Genomic DNA, 26,400 nt, shown 5'->3' with positions numbered 1-26,400 from the left:
TATATGAGCCATATGCATCAGAGGAAGTAGACTGAATCCTACAAAAGCTCATGCTGTCAACTTCTTTCTTTCACTTAGTCTCAAAGCTGCTGCAAGATCTCTCTATGTAATGATCCCGAAAAGATGGTTAAAAGGGGGCTGAGGAAATTAATATCCAGTATCTAGACTTATCCTGGAAAATCCCAAACAGAGCATCCATTCTCAGGCTGAGACCATCCTTTAAAATCCCAGGAAAAACCTTCGCTCCCTCCCAATGTTACCAACAACAACAATTTAAAAAGCCGTAACCAAGTTTACATTTTAACTTGTCAGGAGAGGAGCGCAATGAAGCAAACCACCTCTGTCAGGTTTCCCATTAATCGCTTGCACATTAACAGCTCCAGTTCTTCCCGATGACAGCTTTGCCGTTTGGGGAGGCAAAGAAGGAGCAAATGCAAAAGGATTTGCAAAAAACCCCTTTCGGATCACTTTAAAGACAACTTGGAAAGCTGTAAACATGGGAGGCTGTTTCACGGATGGCCATATAAGTAAATGTTCTTTCACTTATACGGTTGGTAAGGTGGAAATTCTCCTATTGTAGCCTGCCATTTCCAAAGTTCATCAGCATCATCTTCAAGGATGAACGCGGCACAAAGAAGGTCGACGGATGAATGATTCATTAAGGAAAAAGCCCCACGGATTTGCTTCTTTTTCATCCAATAAACGCCCATTGTCATGGTTTCAATTCCAGACATTTCTGAAGTTAAATTTCAAACAAACCCCTTTGAGAACATTGTCTCCTTTTTACTGTTGGTTTTATTCAGTGTTTCTCAGTTTTTGTTTCATTCGAATGTGGTGCAAAATGGAGGCGGCTACTTGCTTGCCACCAATGTGTTTAGCGAAGAATATGGCTATATCCTGATGTGGGAAAAGGAGGTGTTTTGCAAATAGAAGTGCTGTTTGGTATCCGAGATTAAACTAAGGCCTGTTCCAGACTGCCAAAATAAAGCTGCTTTGGGTCTCTTTGGAGGTATGCTATTGAAATGATGCATGCACCCTAAGAATCCGGAAGCTGCACCAAAGCTGCCCTCCAGTGCTTAGGAATGGCGTGTGGCTTTGGCGCGACCTCCGGACTCTTAGGACCCATGCATCATTTAAATAGCATACCTCCAAAGACACCCAAAGCAGCTTTATTTGGGCAGTCTGGAACAGACCTAAAACAGCCTGATCTGGTATGAATTCAGCAAGAAGTCAAGATGTGTCGATCACCAACTAGTGTTATCGAATCTAAATAAAAGCCACCTTGTATATTCAACAACATCGAAGGATCAAGAGTTTCCTTTAAGCTCCACAGCAATGTCTCTGTTGCACAAAACTACAGATCCCAGTATTCTCTACCAATGAGACATGGTAGTTAAAGTGGTCTCAAATCACCTTATTTTTGCAAGGTGGACAGGCCCTGAGTTACATTTGTTTGAACCTGTAAGCTGCCTTGAGCCCTGCCTTTGCCGGAAAAGTGGGACGTAAATAAAGCGAGTGAAAGAGGATGAAGTAGTAGTTGGTGTAGTTGGTAGTAGTCGGTGTAGCGATCATCCTTATTTTTTGGGAAACCACACTTCAGATCACTGTCTTTAAGCGATGTCCAGTTAAATATCCCAGTGTGAGTTGTTGGATTTGTCCTCCTTCCTTCTTTCTTGGCATATTAAACTGTGAAATGGGGTGATGGTGATGGACACATCTCATACTCACATAAAGGCATATACTTGTCCCTCTATATTTGTGGGTTAGGGGCACAAGACTCCCGTGAATATGGGAAAACCACAAATAACAAAAACATCATGTTTTTACCTTAAAGGACACCTCCTTAGGAATCCGACAGACACTGACCATAGAAGTAACTGCCCTGGAGGAGCTACAAAGGCCTAGTAGAGTATTCTCTCTAGGGATCTCTAGGCCTTTCAGTGCAACTTAGTTAAAGTTGACCATAGAGTTGCGTTGGCGGACCTAGATATTTCTAGAGAGAACATATGAATCAAATCCTTGAATAATCAAATCTGCAAATATCAAAGCCACAAATATGGAGGGATGAGTCTATATCAACATTAAGGCATCTTAATTCTTACACGTTGCAAGCCCCAAGAACAGTGCAGTTCAAGCTGTTGCTAGCATATTGTGGGGTCATCGTGTTGTAAGTTGCGCGAGAGAAAAGCATACTGAAGAGGCACCCCTCCCGGCTCTTAAAACAGGAAGGAGGCAAGAGAAGCAAACACAAGACGCAACCAGTGTCGGAGAGCGTTAAAGCGCACATAAAAGCGCATGGTTAGGGGGAATTCTGGCATTGAATGCTACATGCAGGCCTCTATTCCTGCAAAGCCTTATCACGCCAGCGCACTTCATTTATAACAAGCTTGTCCTCCTCGGCGCTTCCAAGAAGCAAGGAGCATCGCCAGTTCATCCTGACTGACAAGGGATGCCCCGCCACTGTCCATGCGTGGGGTTCGGATTTTAATGAGCCACCTTGGAGGATCCCAGCGAGCAGACTTTTCTCCGCGGTCAGCCTCCTTGCCTGGAAATTGCACACGGTCACTGAGCGCCGAGGTGGTTTGGATGGTCATGACGTCCGCATGCTGTGCAGGACCAGCCCAGGCATGACTGCTGGCAAAGCAGAAAGCCAGTCTCTGCCAGAAGGCAGTGGCAGACGGTGCAAGAGCATGGACTCCATATTCTTATGCCAGGCCACCTTTTTCCAGAAGCAGCGGGAAGAGTGCACAGGGCATTCCTCCTCCCTTTCCTGTCATCTTTCCACCAGGAGGGTTTGTTTAGGCAGGCTTTGGGAACCTTACTAGCTTACTAAGAAAGAGGATTTAATACACTAGTGCAATATTTTTATCTATCTTAAAATTGCTGCTTAATCCAACAGCGTTTCAGTATTTGCTTAAACGCATTTTGACATTGCAACTTCTTGCATACATTTTATCTGCATCTGTTATAAATCTGTTTTTTTTTTTATTAGCACCGACTTTGAATGCTGTTGCAAACTAGTTGAAGAAAAAGCCAAGCCATCAATCATCTATCAGTCAATCCATCCATCCATCAGTCAAATACTTTCTTGCTTTGCTTTTGAATGGGGGAAAGGCCTATGGGCAGGAGGGAAAGGGATCTTAAATGGATGCCGGCCATGAAAGCCTTCGGCTTCACATACAATTTTATTGTCTACCATCGGCAATGAAATCCTAGGCAGCTGGGGCAAGGGGAGGATGCTGGCGATAGCAGAATTACTCGGTTTCTGTCACACCTCGACTCTGACACGTCTCATAATTAAATATGTATTTTTATCCCTGAAGGTATCCAAGCCAGGAACCACCGTTGAGACAAGCAGCGGCAGGTTTCGCCTCCAGATAGCAAGCCGCAGCTAACACCCAGCGCATGGGACAACTCTGCTTCCTATCCTGAGGTCTGGAAAAGGAGAAGTTGCTTCACGACATCCAAGCCTATGGTGGAAAGCGTGAGGGAAAAGCTGGGTCGCTTCTCTCCGTGGTTGAGGCAACCACAGACACGGGGGCCTGCCAGCCTTGTGGGCTCCGCCATGCGCTTGCGGCGGGGATACAAATGTGGACGCTGCTCCAAATGCTCCCTTTTTAGCTGCGAAAAGGAGAGAAAAGTTGCAATTCCACACCCTTTTGTCCCCCTATGTGTGGTGTAGTGCTTCTGTCTTACATGTGTGTTGTGTGCCTTCAAGTCGTTCCCAACCCACGGCGACACTATAATAGGGTTTTCTTGCCAAGATTTGTTCTGAGGCTGAGAGTGTGAGACTGGACCAAGGTGACCCAGTGGCCTTGTTTAAATACTTGAAGGGATGCCATATTGAGGAGGGAGCAAGCTTGTTTTCTGCTGCTCCAGAGACTAGGACCTGGAGCAATGGATGCAAGCTCCAGGAAAAGAGATGCCACCTCAACATTAGGAGGAACTTCCTGACAGTAAGGGATGTTCGACAGTGGAACACGCTCCCTCGGAGTGTAGTGGAATCTCCCTCCTTGGAGATCTCCATCTGTCGGGGATACTTTGATTGAGAGTTCCTGCATGGCAGAATGGGGTTGGACTGGATGTCCCTTGGGGTCTCTTCCAACTCTATGATTCTATCTGGAGCAATGCATGCCAGCTCTAGGAAAAAAGATTCCACCTCAACATTAGGAGGAACGTCCTGACAGTAAGAGCTGTTGGACAGTGGAAAAAACTCCCCCGGAGAATGGCGAAGTCTCCTTCTTTGCAGGATTTTAAACAGAGGCGGGGATGGCCATCTGTCGGAGGTGCTTTGGTTGTGAGTTCCTGCATGGCAGATGGTTGGACTGGACGACTCTTAGGGTCTCTTCCAACTCTAGGATTCTAAGGCCCCATACAGACAAGCCAAAATAAAGCTGCTTTGGGTCACTTTGGAGGTATGCTGTTTAAATGATGCATGTGTCCTAAGAGGTCTGAAGCTGCACCAAAGATGTGCTCCAGTCTTTAGGACTGGAGCATGGCTTTAGCATGGATTCTGGACTCTTAGGACACATGCATCCTTTAAATAGCATACCTCCAAAGTGACCTGAAGCAGCTTTATTTTGGCCAGTCTGTATGGGGCCTAAGAGTCTTTTTGCATAAACTCAGCAGTATTGTTAGAAGCCCTTGTGAGCAGTAAAATCCTATTTCCTCCAGTAATTCCTTCCCTGTCTGGGCAGGCCTTGGAGAAGCCACAGACCTCGAGAACTGAGACAGACCTTTAGCCTGAGGTATACTTTGTTTTTACTGTCCCAAAGAGGCTCCGTTGTCAAACATTTCCTAGCAATGTGATGTGCAGCAGGAGACAGGAGCATAAAGGGTCGGAGGCCTGGATTCAAATCTCCACTCATCCATGAAGTTCACAGGGAAACTTCAGCTACATTTCTCTCCGGGAGGAAACCCTAATGGATCATTGCAAGAATCAAATGGGATTAACCTCTAAGGCGGCTACCTCAGACTCTTTAAGGAGAAAGGCAGGATAGCACTACGGACATCAAAAACTAGGAACGCTACATCCATAGTAATAATCCCAACATGTTTCTGACCTAGCAATTGTGAATTGAATGCTCAAGGCAGTTTATTGTCTGCACCAACCTTGAGAATAACATTAGGACGGCCTAAATATTTCCATAAATAAATATCCAGATAGGGCAACGCTCTGTTTCCTTTCTCTCTGTCTCCGTCTCCAGCATTTCAATATCACTTATTTCTGCAGTGCGGATACCCAAGGCCTGTATGTCATCACAGAATCATAGAGTTGGAAGGGATCACAGGGGCCATCGAATCCAACCCCCTGCCATGCAGGAATGTGGTAAAGAAGGTATATAATACTATAATACTCTCCCTCAGAGGTCCATAAACATGGCACCACCCCTAAGAAGGTCCTGCTCTTAGTGCCTACCAATCTCACCAATGATTTTCTGTGGGTTTTCCAGCCTGCGTTCTGGAAGAATTCACTCCTGACATTTCGCTCACAACTGTGGATGGCATCTTCAAAGAATGGCGGCATGGAAGTGTGTGGGGTACCACTGTGTTCAGATGCCAGTCACAGATACAGGTGAAATGTCAGGAATGCATTCTTCCAGAACGCGGCCACATAGCCCAGAAAACCCACAGAAAACTATGGATGCCGACCATGAAAGCCTTCAACTTCTCACTGATGGTGTTTGTGGGTCTGGACCTAAGGTCTGGAAAAAGCCTGTTTTAAAGATCTATGCACCCATTCTTTGTGGGATTTCTTTGTGGGTTTTTTGGGCTATGGGGCCATGTTCTAGAAGGGTTTATTCTTGACGTTTCACCAGTAGCTGTGGCTGGCATCTTCAGAGAAAGAACACAGCCTCATAGCCTGAAAAATGCATCAAAAAACCTATGGACGCCGGCCATGAAAGCCTTCAACTTCACATTGCTGTATGTGCTCCTCCACTTCTGCTGCTGTTTAGCGGATCAGTTTTCTTGCACAGTGGCAAATAACTTGCCCCACGTGACTTACACATGCCTATTTCACTAACAGTATACCTGCAAATAGTTTCAGGTGGTTCAAGCAAGCGTGCCGAGGCACATGCTAAAGGCCAAGCTAAATAAGAAGGTCAGCGGTCAGTAGGATCCAGGGGCTGGGATGGAAGAAAGTTCACATTCCCAAAGGTCGTGTTTTCCCAGTGGAGGACTACCAAGCCTTAAAGGAGAGAAAGGAGAGGAGAGGCAAACCTTTTGCTGGCTAGTGAGATGTTTGCTTTTTCCATACGATCACTGATGCAACCCATTGCTTTATAACTAAGCCTGAGTTGCTGCAACATCTCCGCAGTCTTTTTTTTCCATTTACCTCTGCCTCGATTTTCCTCTGCTGTCACCCCTGAGTTGCATGCCCACTGGAGTAGGAAAGATACTATGCCCCCCAACAAGGGGAGAAAATAATATGGATAAAAATGTTGAAGAAGAACAAATAGTCTTGAAGACTAGCGACAAAAATTTCCATACACTAGGAGCCAGTTCATCGCGTGTTATTGCAATGAGGGTTGGCTTTCCCTCTCGTGTCCAAAGAACAATAAAAACTGAAGTTGGCAATGATCATAGGAAAGCAGAAAAATAAAGCTGCAATGCCTGTCAATCCCAAACGTGTTGAATGAACACAGCAGGCATTTTAGAAACAATGGCCAAGATTCTGTATCATCAGTTCGTTGTCAGAGAACAGAACAGAAGTCTCTCCCAATTTATAGGATTATCAAGGAGCTTTCTTGGCAAGATTTTTTCAGAGGCTTTTTGCCATTGCCTTCCCCTGAGGCTGAGAGCATGTGGCTTACCTAGGTCACACTGTGGGTTTCCATGGCCAAGCGAGGATTTGAACACTTCTCTTCAAAGATGTTGTCCCAACATTGAAACCACGGAGCTCCAATCTTGTAGCTACTTCTTCTGCCTTACCTTCAAGTCTACCTCTTAAGCCAGGCTACATGCCAACCCAAGGGTTTCCAAGGCGCATTGAAATAGTTGGCTGAGGAAAGTCCTCATGCTTCTCTCAAGGCACCCTGCGACTGGCAAAGCAATGCGGCCATCATTCCTTGGCTCCTTGATCTGCAGTGCCTTAGACGTTGTGGCACCGCCTGGCAAGATATAGGTTTCTCAGCTCACATTCAGTCATTAACAATTGTAAACTTGACAACCCATGGCCTTAAGAAAAAAGACTTCAGCTTTACCCCTCAGAAGCACTTTTCATGCCTATCCAAATTTATCCAGATATAATCTTACTAAGTCATTGATCAACCCTACTCAACTGGTCTTAAATGGACCTTGAAAACCTGGTTGTGTTGAGGTTTTCCCCCTCTTATCTTCAGACACCAGGAACGCAACCTTGGGCCCGCAAAGTGCAATGAATCTTCTCGCCTTCTTTTCTATTCCAAGAGCTCCATGTGTCTTCTGGCCATTCCTGCAGCTGACACAACCCAGAACCCTCTGCAAAACAGCTTACCTTTTGGGTGATGAAGGAGCTGGAGAAGGTGATGGCCGACCAGAAGAAGATCCCACAGCTGAGAATGATCTTCCTGTTGAATCTGTCGCCCAGGTAGCCAAATATGGGAGCTGCCACCATGAAGCTACAGATGAAGACTGTTGGAGAAGGACAGAAAAGAAGAGATGGGTTGAGATGGCGCTTCCCAAACTGTCTGAGTGGCGGTTAGAAGAGGACAATGCAGCTCCTAAATCTGGCTTTGCATTCAATTATTTCGAGTATCATTTGCACGCATGGAAGCATGCCCTGATCTGAAGATAAGCTTCCAGGGATCTGGCTCACATGCCTAATGGTAAGATCTATTACGATGCTAGACATGAGAGACAGGACCTACTCCATGGTGACTCCATCCATATGAAATGCCCTGCAGCATGATATGGACATGACTCTTCTTCAAGGGACCTTCAAGACCACATTGTTTTGCAGCTTCATTTAACTAGGTGCAGCGCCATCTTTTATACTGTGACATGATTTATTTAAGTTGCAGTGACTATTTTTAACAATTCCAATTCCTAATGTGATTTTCCCTTTTGTTTTATTGCTTTAGTGTCTTATTCTGGAAATCAGCTAGGGAAGCTTTTTGCCTCAACATGCAGCAAAGAGACAGACACAAAAATCGACAAATTCATAAATAGAAGAGAAAAGCTTGTGCTCTCTTCAGGGGAATGGAACCAGAGCCTAGAAAATGTGGGACTAAATCTCCCAGAATCCCCGACGCCGCCAAATCAGGGACTGTGGTCCAAGTCTCCTTCCCAAGCTCTACCTTCAAGCAAGAACCACATATATGTATCATAGAGGATCATGGCTGGATTCTTGCATGCAACTGTATGTATGCAGCATAGCACTGTTTGCAAAGAATCTTAGATATAGATTTGAAGAAGAGAAATAGATAGGATCATACATGCTATAACAGTGATGGTGAACCTTTTCGAGGCCGAGTGCCCAAATTGAGACCCAAAACCCACTTATTTATTGCAAAGTGCCATGTCCCTCTGGCTTTCTAGTAACAAACTCTGGTAAACTCTGTGCTGGGATGATGGCACATGTGCCCACAGAGAGGGCTCTGAGTGCCACCTCTGGCACGCGTGCCATAGGTTCGCCATCACTGTGCTATAATATAGTGGGCTCTTGGTATCCGCTGGGGTTTGGTTCCAGGACCCCACATGGATACTAAAATCTGTGGGTGCTCAAGGCCCATTATATTCAATGGATAGTAAGATGGTGACCTTTACATAAAATGGTAAAATCATAGTTTTGGAAATTATACAGTTTTTGAATATTTTAAAGCCGTGGATGCTTGAATCCGTGGATGAAGAATCTGTGGATACAGAGGGCCAGCTGTATTTCCAGTTGCTGTACATGGATGGAAATATGACAGGAGGAAAACCTACTGATTTACAATATGGTGTTGGTGGGGAGTGTTAAAAATACTGCGGACGGCTCAAAAGACAAATAAATGGGTCCTACAGTAAGTCAAGCCTGCACTCACACTAGGTGCCCAAATGACTAAACTGAGGCTACTGTACTTTGGACGTATCATACTAATAAGAAATAATAAAATGATTTATAAATAATAATAAATAATAATAAAATTATCATGAGGTGACATGACTCAATGGAAAAGTTGATAATGCTGGGAAGAGTTGGAGGTAACAAGAAAAGAGGAAGACCTCTTTTGTTGTAATCCCACCTCGATCCGCAGGGAGAGGCGGGAAACATAAATAAAATTTATTATTATCATTATTATTATTATTATTATTATTATTATTATTTACTTCTACTGATAGGCGAATAGTCATGGCTGTCCTGGGTTTGCAAAACATGATCAGGACTATGAAGTCGAAGGCTTTCATGGACACCATCCCTAGTCTTCTGTGAGTTTTTCAGGCTGGGCGGCTGCGTTCTGGAGGAATTTATCCCTAAGGTTTCACTGGCAATGGTGGCGGGCATGTCACCAACCTCTGAAGATGCCAGAGGCAGTTGCAGGTGAGACGTCAGGAATAAATTCTTCCAGAACACGGCCCGAAAAACCTACAGAAGACTATGAGCAATTCAATAATTTCTCTCTTATTTTAATATCCTCTGTCGGTTGAAACCAGTGCCAGGCTTTGTTGCCCAATTTATTTCGTGAGCATTTATTTTTCCTTAGGCTACTCCTCTTTAAGACTACTAAGGCTGAGGTGCAACACGATGGAGGTGGCATAATGCTGGAGGACGGTGCAGTCGCCAGGGCGGAGCAGCGAAACACAGCAGAACAAAGGAATAAATACAACGGCGAGGCAAAGTGGTGACAGAACGCAGATGGCGGACTAACGCAGCCAAACCCTGCCATGGCAATGCATTTAAAGGGGGCCTCAAATTACGGGCGACATCAGAACACTGATTGACTGGTAAACAAATTTGGAAAATGACTCTCAGCCGTGGAGACAGATTGGGTGACAGATCGTCTAGTTAGGGACAGATCAATTTCCACAATCGCGCTCACATCTGATGGATGGACTCCGGAGCTGCGGTGACAGCCACGGATCCTTGTTCACCTGGTTGATCTGGTCGAGAAGCTGAATACAGGTGCATGCATGCCCATGCCAGGAGTTGGGCACTGGAAGATGCATGGCCCATTCCAGGGTCACACAAGGAGTTCAGAAGCACCTTGCTGCATGGCATCCAAGGCTGACCAGGCCCAACATTCTCGTCTGGACAGTGTTCAACCAGTTGCCAAAACCTTGGTGCAACTGCACCCCAGCTCCACTGGCATACCAAGAGTGGAGTGGTGGAGGCAGCCCACCCCAAGTGCAGAAAATAGAGGGGGGTTTTGTGTGGGGAGGGGTACAGAGCAGCCTCAGTCCCAGAGCTTGACAGCCATTGGTGGCTGCAGCAGTGGTGGTTTGGCCTCTGCTAACTGGGCCACAGAGGAAACAACATCATTATAGAAACACAGAATCAGAGCCTTGGAAGAGACCTCAAAGGCCATCTAATTCAACCCCCTGACATGCAGGAACTCTCAATCAAAGCACCCCCAACAGATGGCCATCCAGCCTCTGTTGAAAGACCTCCAAAGGAGACGCCACCACTCTCCAAGGGAGCGTGTTCCACTCTTGAACAGTTCTTACTGTCAGGAAGTTCCTTCTAATGTTGAGATGGAACCTCTTTTCCTGTACCTTGCATCCATTGCTCCAGTTGCTATTCTTTGGAGCATCAGAAAACAAGCTTGCTCCATCTTCAATGTGACATCCCTTGAAATACTTAAACAGGGCTATCATATCACCTCTTAACCGTCTCTTCTCCAGGTTAAACATACCCAGCTTCCTAAGTCTCTCCTCATAGGGCATTATGGTTTCCAGACCCTTCACTATTTTGGTTGCACTCCTCTGGACACGCTCCAACTTCTCAACATCTTTTTTGAATTGAATCCAGGCCACCTTTCTCAGCCACAGCTATCTGGCAAGTGCAACCACTCATCCAACAGTGGGGATGGTGGCAACTGCTGCAGCTTGGGCTCAGGAGCTGCTGGAGGCAGCAAGGGGAAGAAGCAGAAGGAGGGAGTAGAGGTGGGGGCACATACCTGCCCAACATTTCTCCTTTTGCGCCTGGAACTCACTTTAGAGCAGCTGAAGGAAGCTGAGGACAAAGCAGGAGGAGAGAGAAACTGGGACATTATAAAAGCAGCCCAAAAAGTGGATTAGTTGGGACTGTCCCTATTAAACCTAGGGTATGGAGGTGGTGACGGCAGGGCTTTAGACTGGGCTTGGGCCCCACATGCTATCCGATATCAGAAGCTGTGCAAAGACAGAAATCAATGGGGAACACCAGGTGCTGCAGCATGCATTCAGAGGAAGATAATGGCAAACCACCACTGACCAAGAAAACCCTTTGAAATTCAGGGGGTCACCATAAGATGACTTGAAATTCAGGGGGGTCACCATAAGATGACTTGAAGCTACCTGCTACTACTACTAGTTATCCTAATTAGCAGCCACTGATGACCCCAAAACCAAGATATTCCCAATGCTGCATAAAGTTCCCTACTAAGCATCCCAGTTGGTGCCCATCCCTGCACTGTGTGCCAGCGATGATCTCCACCACCCACGTATCCACTGTGCAAAGGAGGCATTCATTTGATCTACTCTGAATCTCCCACGATTCGGCCTTGGCAAAATACATGGGAAAGATAGAAGGGGCCAGAAGAACAATTTGAAACATCAGACCAACCCAGAAACACCCTCTTGCAAAAGGAAGAGTCTGGCATTGAAAGATCTCTTGGCAAAATGCTGCCAGGTGGACCTCTGTAGGTTCACAGTGGTGTACCTTGTGGCATTTCCACACTACCCAGTTACATCACTTTAATTCCACCCTATGTCTTTATCTTATGGAAACCTGGGATTTGTAGCTGTGTGATTTGCTGCCAGAGAGCTCTAATGCTACAGAGGTCCAAGAGGTCATTTAGACGTTGTTGTTTTTTAGCACAACTGTGCAAATAATAATAATAATAATAATAATTTGTTTTATTTATATACCACTATTCCAAAGATCATAGCGGTGAACAGCAAGTAAGCTAATTAGCAAGTAAGCTAATTAATCTTTCATGTTGGTTTTGTTGTTCACACTATTTTTTTATTGGAACCACATCTCTGCAAGTTCTGTTGCACACATGTGACAGCGAAAGAATAAAGCTAGAGTTGACAATGCGGATGTACTTGAAACATGTTCAAGGCGTGCAGAGTTTTGTCCCGGATCTATTTGTATCGGTTATTATTCACATAACCAACAATGCAAATCTTTTAGGAAAATGGGGTAAAAAACCCAAGATTGATGATCCTGGGTTAAATGGATTTTTTGGCCAAAATAACTTACTTGGCTGCATTTGAAACAACAAAGATTCAACCCACATTCTACCGAGAATATTTTCACCATCTGATCAAGCCCTAAGTATCTCGTCAGGCTACAAATCTAAGGATCTCATACGGCTGTTAAAATGGTATCTGTTTGCTATAACGGCACAGTGTGGATGTGACACCCACTGCATCGCTCCAAGAGGTGGTCATTTTCTGCGCCACCTCAGTGCCTTGAAACCTGAGCCATCTCTCCTGGGGGGTTTGAAAACCATAGTGACAGCCAAGAGGAGCCTCCGAGGAACGCTGATGTTGTTTTTTAAGGAGCGGCACTACAGTCTATCAGAAGGAGACACCAGCTGGTGATGGTTTTGCTCTCAGCAAAGTGTCTGACTAGGAAAACCAGTTGCTGACCAAGAATATAGATCTGCCTCATGTCCATCTAAGCCAGCGTTGCCAACAACTCACAGGTCCATCTAAGCCAGCGTTGCCAACAATGATGTGCAACCACTCCCCAGGTTCTCGGAAAGCAACCTCTCCCGGCCCTATGTGGAGATGCCTGGGATTGAACCTGGGCCCTTCTCTATGCAAAGCATCTGTAAGTCCACACAGCTAAGGTCCTTGCCCTGTGTCTTCTGGATTGGCCTTTGGGGCATTATATGAATACATCTATGACTGCAGCCAGCGTGGCGTAATGGGTTGAGTTTTGAGTGAGACCAGGGTTCAATTCTCCGCTCGGCCATGAAACCCATTGGGTGCTCTCATATGCTCAGAGGAAGGCAATGGCAACCTCCTCTGAACAAATACTGCCAGGAAAACCCCAAGACAGGTCTAGACTTGAGCAACCCTGGTATTGAAAGAACCAAACCCCAGTGGATACCAAGGGCCTACTATATGTGTTAGGAGGATAACGCTTAATTTCCAGGCAACTCTTTATCTTTTTCACACTCCAGACAGCCTTCCTTGGCTACTCCTCGCCATTCCTCCGATTCAACAAGGAACGGCAGTGAAATCTATTCTGGCACCCAATCTTTCCACTTCCAAATGAATGGCATCCTCAACATCGGACTGCTTTGCATCAATGGGATCCGTGACCACATGGGAAGGATTTCCTGTCCTCAAAATATGTTTATACATTTGCCTATGGACAATACAATACTGTGTTATTTTTGAAAATGATGGATGATAATGAAAGAGACATGAAAAGAAGAGAAAGAAAGAAACATATTTTTGTATGTAAGAGCCAGTGTGGCGCAGTGGTTTGAGTGTTGGCCTATGACTCTGGAGAGCAGGGTTTGAATCCATGTAAACCCACTGAGTGATCCTGGGCAAGTCACACTCTCTCAGCCTCAGAAGATGACAAGAAAATCCCATGACAGGTTCGCCTTGAGGTCTCGAAGGCACACAGCAACAAGAACAATGACTATAACTACTGTGTTGCATCTGAAATGGCTCAGATTTCATCCTCTGCATTTCCAAATATTGAGCATTGCGCTCTTCATGCGCCAGCCATCTCAGTCCTATCTATATTCTACTTTGCCATGTCGAATTGCACTGTCTATATCACCCCAACTAGCCTCACAGCAGGGCCACCAAGGAATCCCAATATGATCATGACTTTTGGAGAAGAACCACGCAGAGACGGCATTTTTAACGTTTCCCTAAGCAGCTATAAAATGCAATGCTTTGAACAAAAATAAGCCAGCGAAAGGAGATCTTGCCGCACCTTTGAGACCAATTGAAATAAAGAGGTTGGCGGCATGAGCTTTGCTAGAACTTCAGTCCACTTCCTCAGATGCATACAGACGAAAGCTCCTGTTGCCAACGTCTTTCTTTCTGCGAGTCTCAAAAGTGCTACAAGATCTCTCTATGTACTGATTCCACAGACTAACATGGCTATATTTTCAAAGCCTCTGTTGCCAACGTCTTTCTTTCCGTGAGTCTCAAAGGTGCTACAAGATCTCTCTATGTACTGATTCCACAGACTAACACGGCTATATTTTCAAAGCCCCTGCTGCCAACGTCTTTCTTTCTGCGAGTCTCAAAGGTGCTACTAGATCTCTCTATGTACTGATTCCACAGACTAACATGGCTCTATTTTTGAAGCCAGAGAAGTGAATGGATAAGGACATATCTTATCCATTCGCCATTTTAAAGATAGCGCCCATTAAAATACATATTCCCACTTCTCCGACAAACTTGGCCGCGTTTCGTCTGGCTCAAAAACACCAGCCGAAAGGGCAAGCGAGTAAAAATAAGCCAAGCAACGCACACCTTTCCAACCCAATGTTCCTCCCAAACCAAAAATGGGCCGAGGATGATATTTTGGAACAGAGCATGAACGAAAAAGAAAAGCGCATTTCTTTCCCCTCCCGTTGTGGCGGAAACACAGGAAAGGTTCAATTATCCAGACAAAATGGATGGCTCTGTATCTATTTCTGCTTTTAACAGCCTGACCCGCCCCGATACAGGTGGGCCGGTGTCACTTTCAAACCTCGCCCAGTTCTTTTCTTGGATGCGCTTGGAAAATTCCTCTCTCTCTCTGTTTTAATTATGAGAATAGGGAAAACAGTCCATCTTCTCCAGGCACCGTGGCCTCCTTCATGCATCGCTGCGCATGAGGGCCGGCGCTCACTTATTTCAACCCGGGAGATGGCAGTCAACCGGCAACTGGCCTCGCTGCCATGAAATGTAAAGGTGCTGCTGATGGACTTGACAGGGGAAAGCCAACAAGACGAAAACAATCCGCACGCTTGAAATGAAAAAGAAAGAGGAGAGGAGACTCGTTGTTATTGAGCGCGCCGCAATTGCGAAAGAGGCTTTAATGTGATACCGGGATTAAGGAGACGGTCGAAACTGCCCACTGGCATGCTTTGGATTTCAAGGCGAATTTAATCACCTTGCATGAATCAGGCCTCATGTTGAAAAATCAGTGTGTGGTGTGTGTCCATTGCAACAAGGGCAGGGAAACACTTTCCGCCTGAGGATTACATTCAGTTTCGGGGGCATTGCACAGTCACAGTGCTACGATTCCACTTTAACTGCCGTGGCAACATCCTATGGGAACCTGGGGTCTGCAGTTTGCAGAAGGGGCACTTAGAATTCCAAGCAGAGAGTTCTAGTGCCTCTCCAAGCTGTTGTCGCAGCAGTTAAAGTGGAATCACAGTACTACAGCAGTGAAGGGTTGAAAGATCCCTAAATAGTTATAGAATCACAGAGTTGGAAGAGACCCCAAGGGCCATCCAGTCCAACCCTATTCTGCCATGCACAAACTCTCAATCAAAGCAACCCTGACATGTGGTCATCCAACCTCTGTTTAAAGACTTCTAAAGTGTGGGGACTTTGGGAGTGTCTTTCAGTGTCAAACTGCTTTTACTGCAGGACATTTCTTCTAATGTTGAGCTGGAATCTCTTTTCCTGCAGCTTGCATCCACTGTTCTGGATCCTATTCTCTGGAGCAGCAGAAAACAAGCTTGCTTCCTCCTCAATATGACACCCCTTCAAATACTTAAACAGGGCTATCATATCACCTCTTAACCATCTCTTCTCCAGGCTAAACATACCCAGCTCCCTAAGTCTCTCCTCATAAGGTATGGTTTCCAAACCCTTCACCATTTTGGTGGCCCTCCTCGGGACACACTCGAATTTGTCAACATCCTTTTTGAATTGTGGTGCCCAGAACTGGACACAGTATTCCAGGTGGGTCCTGACCAAAGCAGAATCGACTGGCACTATTACATCCCTGGATCTAGACACTATACTTCTATTGATTCAGCCTAGAACTGCATTGGCCTTTTTAGCTGCTGCATCACACTGTTTGGAATAAGACTGCAGGCGGGATAAATATATTGTAAAATGGGACAGTTAACGTACTGATATTGGGCAGAAGGACAAGAGCTGAAGAAATTGGGAGCCATACATGGAACATGTGGCATTCGGATGATGAGTGCGATAAGAGCAAACCATTTTGGTGAGAGGCAGAAACGGAGGCAATGCAACGGAAACTCGATATGAGATTGGTAATTCATCTGCAATTGTGAGTGTTTTTTGTTTTGCTTTGCTTACGTATAAATTGTTGTGGGTCGTTTGTTGTAAGTCGAAACATCTGCTAATTGTTGCATGGTTAATGTCTGTTCTTTATATGCTGGAAACTATAATAATTTTTAAAAAATTAATTTGAAATACTTTCTCAAACTACAAATCCCAGAGGTCCACAAACTGGACACTTATATTGTTGTGTTTTTACCTTTACTGTAAGCTGCCTCGATTCTGACAGAGAGACAGGATATAAATATATTATTATTATTATTATTATTATTATTATTATTATTATTAATAGTGGTATTAAACCAGCACAATGGTGTAGTGTAGATGCTCTCCGTAAAAGCTGCTACAAGGACCTAAGGTATCTGGGTATAAGGTATCGGCATGCATTCACGTCAAAGCCTCTGGGGTCTTTGCAAAGAGCATCTTCCCTTTCTGTCTTCCCTTTTGGACAGGATGAGTAATAGTATCAAAGGGAACTTCTGGGAAATGCTCCACTTTAAGCAGGAGGGCGGGGAGCCATTGTAAAGATAGCAAAAATTGCAGAATTAAACCCAGATCTCCAAAGGTACATTTCAAAAACACAAGGCCGACACCGCCTTGGGCTTAATCTATATATATACAACTCTCTTTTCTTTGTACTTTGTTTTGTTATTTTGCTTTCCTTACTGGTTGGAGGCGAAAGAATAGGAAGAGAAAGTTAAAACCAGCATTTTGAAGTTGGTCCACCATGTTTAAAAGTTGGGACACATGGTCCCAATGACTTGCACCACTGTGTTGCCATACTTTCAAACCGTCTCCAAGGGCTGCACCAGGCAGAGCATGTTACAGCAGCCTATCCTAAGAGGATCTTGATCCTCTCGAACGCTGGTTCCCAAAACTTTGGTCCTTCAAGTGTTTCGGACTTCAGCGCCCAGAACTCTTGATTCTTGGCCATGTTGGCAGGGGCTTCTGGGAGTTGAAGTCCAAATTACCTGGAGCACTAAAGGTTGGGAATCCCTGATACAGAAGTAAGTGGAGTTGATATGTCAGAGGGACACCGAAAGGAGGCATCCGTGGCCACAGGGCCACCATTTGAAACGCTAAGAACCCAGCAAAATCCAGTATTCTTAGTATAGTATTCTTATATCCCATCTTTCTCCCAATATAGGGACCTGGATCCAGTGGCACCCAAGGTGCAAAGGTATTTACTTTACTATTTAAGTCGATTCAATCACGGATGTAGCCTTTGCAAAGCGTCCTTCTCAGAGGCAAAAATCCCAATGGATCATCCTTGGGAAATCCCAGCACTTGGATGCTCCTCCTGAGCATCTTCCGTCGCCTCCAACTGAGTTGGACGGAGCATCACTTGACTGGCCTGGATCCAGTTGGTTACTACTCTGGGAAACCATTCAAGGATTCACTTGGAAATCCCTTCCAAAGGTGGCTTTGGCTGTCGTCCTTCTGCCGGCGGATAAGAGATGTATTTATTCCGGTGGGCTTTTGGTAACTGGAAGGGTTACCCTTTTTGGGGGTCGCATGGCGCTTTCACAGGGGTCGCCTAAGACCATTGGAAGACACGTGTTTGCATACAGCAAAGACGATAATTGTATGGTTGGGGGTCACCACAACATGAGGAACTATATGAAAGGATTGTGGTATTAAAAAGGTTGCAAACCACTGCTATATTGGAATTTAAGGAAAAGGAGAGCGAGTCAAGAGTAGCCACTCAAGGAATGCAAAGGATTCGCCTTCTTGCTGGTCACCAGGGCTGTGTCTGTACTGCAGAAATGATCCAGTATGATACCACTTTAACTGCCACTGCTCCATGCTATGGAATTCAGGAACGTGTGGTTTGTTGTGGCACCAGAGATATTACAAACTACATAGTATTCCACAGCGTGGAGACATGTTAGTTAAAGTGGTGTCAAACTGGATTATTTCAGCATGGTGACGTAGTGGTTTGAGCGTTGGTCTAGGACTCTGGAGGCCAGGGTTCAACTCCAGGCTGGACCTTGGGCAAGTCACACTCTCTCAGCCTCAGAGGGTGGCAAAGGCATTGCCAAGAAAACCCTATGACAGAAATGCCATAAGTCGGAAATGACTCGAAAGTATTCAACACACATATATGTAAATGCATCTAAGGCAGTAGACTTTAGTCTACGAAAGCTCATGCTGCCAACTTCTTTCTTTCGGTTAGTCTCCAAGGTGCAAACATTACTGATTCTACAGACTAACACGGCTATATCTTTGAATTCTATATAGATGATGATGATGATGATGATGATGATGAGGATGAGTTAAAGTGAATTTGCAAAATATAGGCCTGTTACAGACAGCCAAAATAAAGCTGCTTCGAGTCACAGTGGAGGTATGGTGTTTCAATGATGCATGCGTCCTAAGAGTCCAGAAGCCACACCAAAGCCACGCCCCAGTCCTTAGGGCTGGAGTGTGGCTTTGGTGCGAGTTCTGGACTCTTAGGACGCATGCATCATTGAAACACCATACCTCCACTGTGACTCGAAGCAGCTTTATTTTGGCTGTCTGTAACAGGCCATAGTTTGGGAACAAACTGCTAACCACGGCTTATCGAATTTGGGCATCCTCTCTATTGTTGTTGTGCGCCTTCCAGTCCTTTCCAAAGAGTGTTTGCCATTCCCTTCTTCTCTCATTAGACACATACCAAAGAACTGAGAAAATGAAAAAAGGAAATCTTCATTAAAAAAGGAAGAGAGAGGTGTGGATCGTTGTACTTATGACATACAAAACGGAGCAGAGCGACCGCAATGGAAGACCTCTGAGCCGTCTCTCTTCTGTCCCCTGTGCCCAAGGTTTCTTGAAAATGACACCGTTCCCAAAATCTTGGCATTTTAACCGTCTAAAAAGAAAATACTGTTTTTTTACAAGATTACTTCCAGAACATCTTGTGCTCAGAGAGAGAGAGAGAGAGGAGGAGAGCAAAAAATAAATGAGAGAAAAGAATAATAAATCAAATTGTTTGGTATTCAGGACAACTGCAGAGAGAGAGAGATGGATTCTGCCCCAAAGCCACTTGCCCTTCAATGCTAAACATTAATCTAGGTATCATTTCGAATGCAAAACCCTGCCCAGGATCATTACAGGGTTACGGATTTGGAATTGCTTTCTCCTTAGCTCCTGAATGCAATGTAAGGAAAGAAAGAGGAAGGGAAGGGGGAATTGCATGAAGGACGAAGCAAAGAGAGGTGCCATTTCAAAGGGACCCTCGACAACGTGGGGCTTAACTTGTTAGGGGGACATATGTGAAGCAGTTGTTCATGTCCTTCCTCCAAGGCAACTAACACTTTTTCAGAGCTTAAAAGAAGTCGTATTTCTAGATTGGCATGGACAATCCCAATTCATCCTCCGCATTCCCACTTTTCCAGCTGCTTTTAAAATGTCCCGGTTTCCCTCTCCTCCTCCCGCCTTCCCCCTTTCATCTGCAGCTTACTTTAATTGCTGCAAACTGGTGGGGAAAATCCAGTGGGTCCTTGGTGCCTGCTGCGGTTTTGTTCCAAGACCCAAATCCGTGGGTCCTTCTGTCCAAAGGAGGGCGACTAAAATGGTGAAGCCTTGCCCTATGAGGAATGCCTTAGGGAGCTGGGGATGTTTAGACTGGAGAAGAGACGGTTTAGAGGTGATATGATAGCCATGTTTAAATACTTGAAGTGATGTCATATTGAGGAGGGAGCAAGCTTGTTTTCTGCTGCTCCAGAGAACAGGAGCCAGAGCAATGGATGCAAACTGCAGGAAAAGAGATTCAATATTAGGATGCATTGGAGGAAGTAGACTGAAGTCTACAAAAGGGAATGCTGCCAAATTTCTTTCTTTCAGTCTCAAAGGTGTTACAAGATCTCTCTGCGTACTGATTCTACAGACTAACACAGCTATATCTTTAAATACAATTACACAAGGTACCTCCTACACAACACAACACATACTTTGCTTCCAATTACTTTCCTTGGTATCTAAGTGGGTCCTGGAAGCAAAGCTCAGCGGATGCTAAGGGCCTACTATATGTGTCAGGAGGACAATGTTGAATTCCTTTTTCGCACTCAGGACAGCCTTCCCTGGCTATTCTTACCTTTGCATTAAGGGTCCTGTTCTCTGCTAATTTCATTCTCAGTGGAAGTATTGAATGATTTGAGCAACTTTTCTTCGCGCTGAAATAAAGCCTTTGCAAAATGCCAGCTTCTTCGGCGCCCGATCAAATTTGTTTTCTCTTTCTCTGTACATTTTCCGCAAAGTATATTCATGTCTAGACATTTTAATCCAAAAATGGACCCCAAAGTCCTAGGTTGACTTATCCCGGGGTCAATGTAAATACTAGACTTTAACTCTTATTAAAAAGGGAACCATTCCTTGGTGAAAGTGAAGAGTGCAATCTGTCCTGGAAGCACTGACCTCGCTCTGCTCTCTCTTCCATCCAGACTTTTGCTTGAGCCAAAACAGTTATGCCTGCCAGAATTTTGTAGGCTCTTTGGCATTGTTTTCCTTTGCTTCGCCATTTCGATCCTTTGTTGCATGTCAATAAGATTTACCCTGGACGTATCCACTGGCCAAAATGTTGACCTCAAAACCTGCCCTCGACTTAAACATGAGGTTGCCATAGTCGAGCAAATATGGTAAACCACCTGCAAAATTTGCACAGAATAAGCATTTAACTCTGAAGATTCTCATCAGTCCATGAGAGGTTTCCTAACCTTATGTTTTTAAAACATTTTGGGGGGATATGTTTCCAAATATTCTGCCCATGCCTACTTCGCATTAGTGTGACTTGGGTAAAAGTGTGCATATTTTATGCGTTGCGCCTAATTTTCTACCACGATGTGTAGGGAAGAAAACCGCATATGGCAAGAGGGACGGAGCAGACAAGAGCGAAACCCATGCAGGGCGGGATCCATACATCGAATAAATAAATAATACTACTAATACATCACTGCCTAGGAGCCATCTGGTCTTCCAACAGCAGGGCCTCCTCTGCGAGGAGGAGACCAGATGATGGCTGCTTTTCTTTTAGGAAAGGACCAGATCAAAACTCATCCAGCTCTTTTTAAAAAATCCTTGCTGACGTCTCTTTTCTTCCCTCTTCTTTTTGGTCAAATTTTGAAAACAAGAACAACAACCCACACCTCCTTTAAAGCCGGAGATGTCCTTTAATGAGGATTAAAACTAGAACGGCTGGTCGTTTCTGTGTCTGGAAGAGATTCAAACAGATCGTTCAGCGCCAGCGATGTAACCATGGTTGTGGGGCCAGGTGGGTTCCCTCTCTTTTCTGCTTTTGTGTGTTTTTAATGTTATGTGTGTGTGTGTGTGTGAATCTCTCTTTCTCTCTCTGACTATACACACACACACACGCACACACTTGTCCCTCCATATTCGCTAGGGTTAGAGACACAAGACCCTCCCTTAAATATGGAAAAACTGCAAATAACAAAAACACCGTGTTTACCTGAGAGGACACCTCTCTAGGACTCTCTAGGTCCTCCAGTGCAACTCTGTGGTCAACGTCCGACAGACACTGACCATAGAACTGTGCTGGAGGAGCTACAAAGGCCTAGTAGAGTGCCTTCTCTAGGAATCTCTAGGTCCTCCAGTGCAACTCTGTGGTCAACGTCCGACAGACACTGACCATAGAACTGCGCTGGAGGAGCTACAAAGGCCTAGTAGAGTATCCTCTCTAGGAATCTCTAGGTCCTCCAGTGCAACTCTGTGGTCAACGTCCGACAGACACTGACCATAGAACTGTGCTGGAGGAGCTATAAAGGCCTAGTAGAGTATCCTCTCTAGGAATCTCTAGGTCCTCCAGTGCAACTCTGTGGTCAACGTCTGACAGACACTGACCATAGAACTGTGCTGGAGGAGCTATAAAGGCCTAGTAGAGTATCCTCTCTAGGAATCTCTAGGTCCTCCAGTGCAACTCTGTGGTCAACGTCCGACAGACACTGACCATAGAACTGCGCTGGAGGAGCTACAAAGGCCTAGTAGAGTGCCTTCTCTAGGAATCTCTAGGTCCTCCAGTGCAACTCTGTGGTCAACGTCCGACAGACACTGACCATAGAACTGCGCTGGAGGAGCTACAAAGGCCTAGTAGAGTGCCTTCTCTAGGAATCTCTAGGTCCTCCAGTGCAACTCTGTGGTCAACGTCCGACAGACACTGACCATAGAACTGCGCTGGAGGAGCTACAAAGGCCTAGTAGAGTGCCTTCTCTAGGAATCTCTAGGTCCTCCAGTGCAACTCTGTGGTCAACGTCCGACAGACACTGACCATAGAACTGCGCTGGAGGAGCTACAAAGGCCTAGTAGAGTGCCTTCTCTAGGAATCTCTAGGTCCTCCAGTGCAACACTGTGGTCAACGTCCGACAGACACTGACCATAGAACTGCGCTGGAGGAGCTACAAAGGCCTAGTAGAGTGCCTTCTCTAGGAATCTCTAGGTCCTCCAGTGCAACACTGTGGTCAACGTCCGACAGACACTGACCATAGAACTGCGCTGGAGGAGCTACAAAGGCCTAGTAGAGTGCCTTCTCTAGGAATCTCTAGGTCCTCCAGTGCAACACTGTGGTCAACGTCCGACAGACACTGACCATAGAACTGCGCTGGAGGAGCTACAAAGGCCTAGTAGAGTGCCTTCTCTAGGAATCTCTAGGTCCTCCAGTGCAACACTGTGGTCAACGTCCGACAGACACTGACCATAGAACAGTGCTGGAGGAGCTACAAAGGCCTAGTAGAGTGTTCTCTCTAGGAATCTCTAGGTCCTTCAGTGCAGCTTTTGGTTAAAGTTGACCATAGAGTTGCACTGGAGGACCTAGAAATAACATATTAATCAAATCCATGAATAATCAAAGCCACAAATATGGAGGGATGAATGTATATCTCTCTAAGTAAATAATTACCATATATCCCACCCTGTATGTATATAATGACCAAAGCAGAATGGAATGGCAGTATTACATCCCTCGATCTAGACACTAAATTTCTATTGATGCAGCCTAAATTCGCATTGGCCTTTTTAGCTGCCGCATCACACTGTTGACTCATGTGCAACTTGTGGTCTCCTAGGTCTCCTAGATCCTTTTCGCATGTAATGTTGTCAAGCCAGGTGTCCTCCATTCTATATCTATGCATTTCATTTTTTCCCCTGCCTAAGTGCAGTGCCTTACATTTCTCTCTATTGAAGCTCATTTTGTTAGTTTGGGCCAGCTCTCTAATCTGTTCAGGTCATTTTGATCCTAAGCAGGTGTGTATTTCTTGTTTTCGCTGCAACTGGGGATGAGCGACATTTGATCCCCAGCTGCTTTGGATTATAAACCTCATAATCCCCAGACGGAACAGCCAATTGTTGAGAAATCTGAAAGTTAGTGTCTACACCAGGGGTAGGCAACCTTTTTGAGCCGGGGGCCGGGTTGCTGTCCCTCAGACAACTGGGGGGCCGAACTCAAAATGGCGCCCGGAGCAGCGTGGAAGTTGCAGCAGGGGCGGCAATCGGAGGCAGGACGGGGTTGGGGCCGGTCCCAAGGCCTTGCCAGGCCAGATCCGGCCCGCGGGCTGTAGGTTGCCAACCCCTTGTCTACACTGACTGGCAGCAGATGCCCATCTGAAGGCTGCCACTCCTATGACTCCTTCTCTGGGTGTTTGACAATAATTTGCAAGCCATCGCTTGGGAAATTATGGTTTGCAGCTCAAGGCTGAATAAACCATATTAATGTATTTAATTTATTTATTTCCAGGATTTATAACCTGCCTTTCTCCACAATGGGATTCAAGGCAGATGCTCCTTGGAAGCTGCTGACCAGTGTCGGAAACACACTGCAGAAATAATCCAGTTTGAGACTGCTTTAACAGCTAGGGCGTTCTGGGAACTATAGTTTTGTGAGACACGGAGCCTTCCCTGGTGCCACAACAAACTGCAATTCCCAGGATTCCCTAGCACACTGAGCCAGGGCAGTTAAAGTGGTCTCAAACTGGATTAATTCTGCAGTGTGTTTTGGATCCTGGAAGGCATTCAGGGAAGGGAAGGGGTGCTTGCATAAACCACAGTATCCCTGCAAAACCCAGGAACGTTAAGTGTAAAATTCCACATAATAGAAGCCACCGTTTGATGCAATGCCTGAACCGACTCCAAACATCAGGTTTCTGGGTCAACAAGAACAAAACACTAAATCTATTATATATAAAGAAGACAGGAGGGAGACAGATGACGCTGAGATGTGGAAGCTGCATTGTAACAATGTCCGCTGCAGAACTCAGGGATGTTACTTCTTTGGACTGTGGTTCCCATTCTCATGTCAAATGCAGGGGAGGAGGAACGGAGGTTTCGCCATTTACGTTTCCATACTACACTTGATCTTAGCCAAGCAATTTGGATGGGGATTCTGGACACTGCAATCCAAAATCAGAATATTTCCCCAAAGGTATGGGCAACCAAAGAAGAGCATGAGCTATCGAGACCTCTGAGGTGCCCATATGCTTGCTAGCAGTGTCTTGGATAGAAGGGAGATGCTGCGTTCGAATGCTGCCTTGGAAAAGCTCAGGCCTTCTGCTTCCAGCACATGCTGGGCAGTCTAGAGATCTGCCAAATGAGGCCTTCCCAAAAGAGCACCATCTGGGCTTGTGTGCATCACAACCAGGCGCAGCGACCAGAAAAGCCACATTATGCAGAATTCTCAGCACACTTTATGGATCGAAATAGATTTATGGTGCAATGAATCTTTCCTTGGGCTTTTAAGGGGCATTCAGAAGGGTACCAAGTCCTTGCCTGGCATCATGGGGCTGGCCAGGATTAAAATGGTAGATGCCAGGGGATCGGAAGCTGCGTCCCAAGAAAACAGAGCTTCCTATTCAGTTTGAGTTTGGATCAAACTTTTTATGACACTGGGAGGTTTTATGTTAGAATGTTTTTAAAGGAAATGTTCTTTAAGACCCACCCTATGGGTGCTTTCTCACTTCTTTTATTCAACAAACAAGGTAAGGTTTTCAAACAAATCCAAAACTTGCCAAGTTTTGGCTTTTTCAATCAATCAATCAATCAATCAATCATTTATGGTCATAGAGCCAATATGATTTGGGTTTTGAACTGCAACTGGGCAAATGACGACAGAAGGCAAACATCAACCAATACTTAACAAAGTAGCAGGGCTGGACTGGATGGCCCTTGGGATCTCTTCCAATTCTATGATTTAATGGGACTTGAGCATCCACGGATTTGGGTATCCACGAAAGGTCCTGGAACCAAACCCCACTAGATAACCATGGGCCCTACTATATTAGCCTGTATCATGGCTGCTTTCCCTGTGCCGCTAAGGTTTGCTTTTCCAGGAGATGCATGCAGCAAGACTGTCACACGGATGCAGCGGCTGCTCAAAACCCTCAAGACCAAGCGGCGGCAGCTAAATGGAGCCAAACAAGGGCAGAAGCAGCACATAAAAACACATTTCCCCGCTGGCTGCGATTTCAAACAAAGCCTGCAAGCATGGCTCTCAAGGTCCTCGCGTCCTTGGCTGAAGCATCAGCACAAAGCACCAGGATGGGGGGAAAGGCACACGGCTACGGTTTCTTCTTACCTGTTTGTAGCAAGCCAGCGCCACTGTCCTTGACACCAAAATGCTGCTGGATGTCTAGCAAAACCCCTAGAAAAGAGAGAAAGGGGGAAAGATCAGATAGGCGACGATGGGTAGATGTCAGAGGAGTCATTTTGCAAGATTTTCTTTGCCTTGGCAAGCCGTTTTAATAGCTGGCTCTTGGAGCGTGTCTGTCTGCATGTGTTGTGCGCCTTCAAATCGTCTTTATGGGGACCCTAAGTCCCTATAGATCAGTGGGGTTTGCTTATGGGTTGACTTTTTGTATGCCTTAAAGTTGTTTCCGACTTAGGGCACCATTTTACTACACTGTTGTATTTAGTGGGGCTTGAGCACCGATGGATTTGGGCATCCATGGGGGATCCTGGAACCAAACCCCGGCGGATACCCACTGTATCCCTTTTTCATCCTAACTTGTAAGCTGCCTTGGGTCCCAT

The 26,400-nt window shown here is 45.6% G+C and overlaps 1 protein-coding gene across 2 annotated transcripts in view; it reads right to left on the bottom strand.

Moving 5' to 3' along the window:
- The window catches only part of LOC149287132 (sphingosine-1-phosphate transporter SPNS2-like), a 101,857-nt gene that overhangs the window by 40,855 nt on the left and 34,602 nt on the right, over window positions 1–26,400 (bottom strand). For both annotated transcript variants that reach the window (XM_089493529.1, XM_089493530.1), the window contains exons 2-3: window positions 25,949–26,014; window positions 7,478–7,614 (exon numbers count right to left, since the gene is read on the bottom strand). In XM_089493529.1, coding sequence (XP_089349655.1) covers window positions 7,478–7,614; window positions 25,949–26,014 — 203 coding nt within the window. The remainder of the gene's footprint in view (window positions 1–7,477; window positions 7,615–25,948; window positions 26,015–26,400) is intronic.

This window comes from Sceloporus occidentalis, unplaced genomic scaffold, assembly GCF_023333645.1.
Source record: "Sceloporus occidentalis isolate IW3139 unplaced genomic scaffold, rSceOcc1.0.p SCAF_64, whole genome shotgun sequence".
In the NCBI taxonomy this organism is placed as follows: Eukaryota; Metazoa; Chordata; class Lepidosauria; order Squamata; family Phrynosomatidae; genus Sceloporus; species Sceloporus occidentalis.
This window is presented reverse-complemented; position numbering and strand designations above follow the sequence as displayed.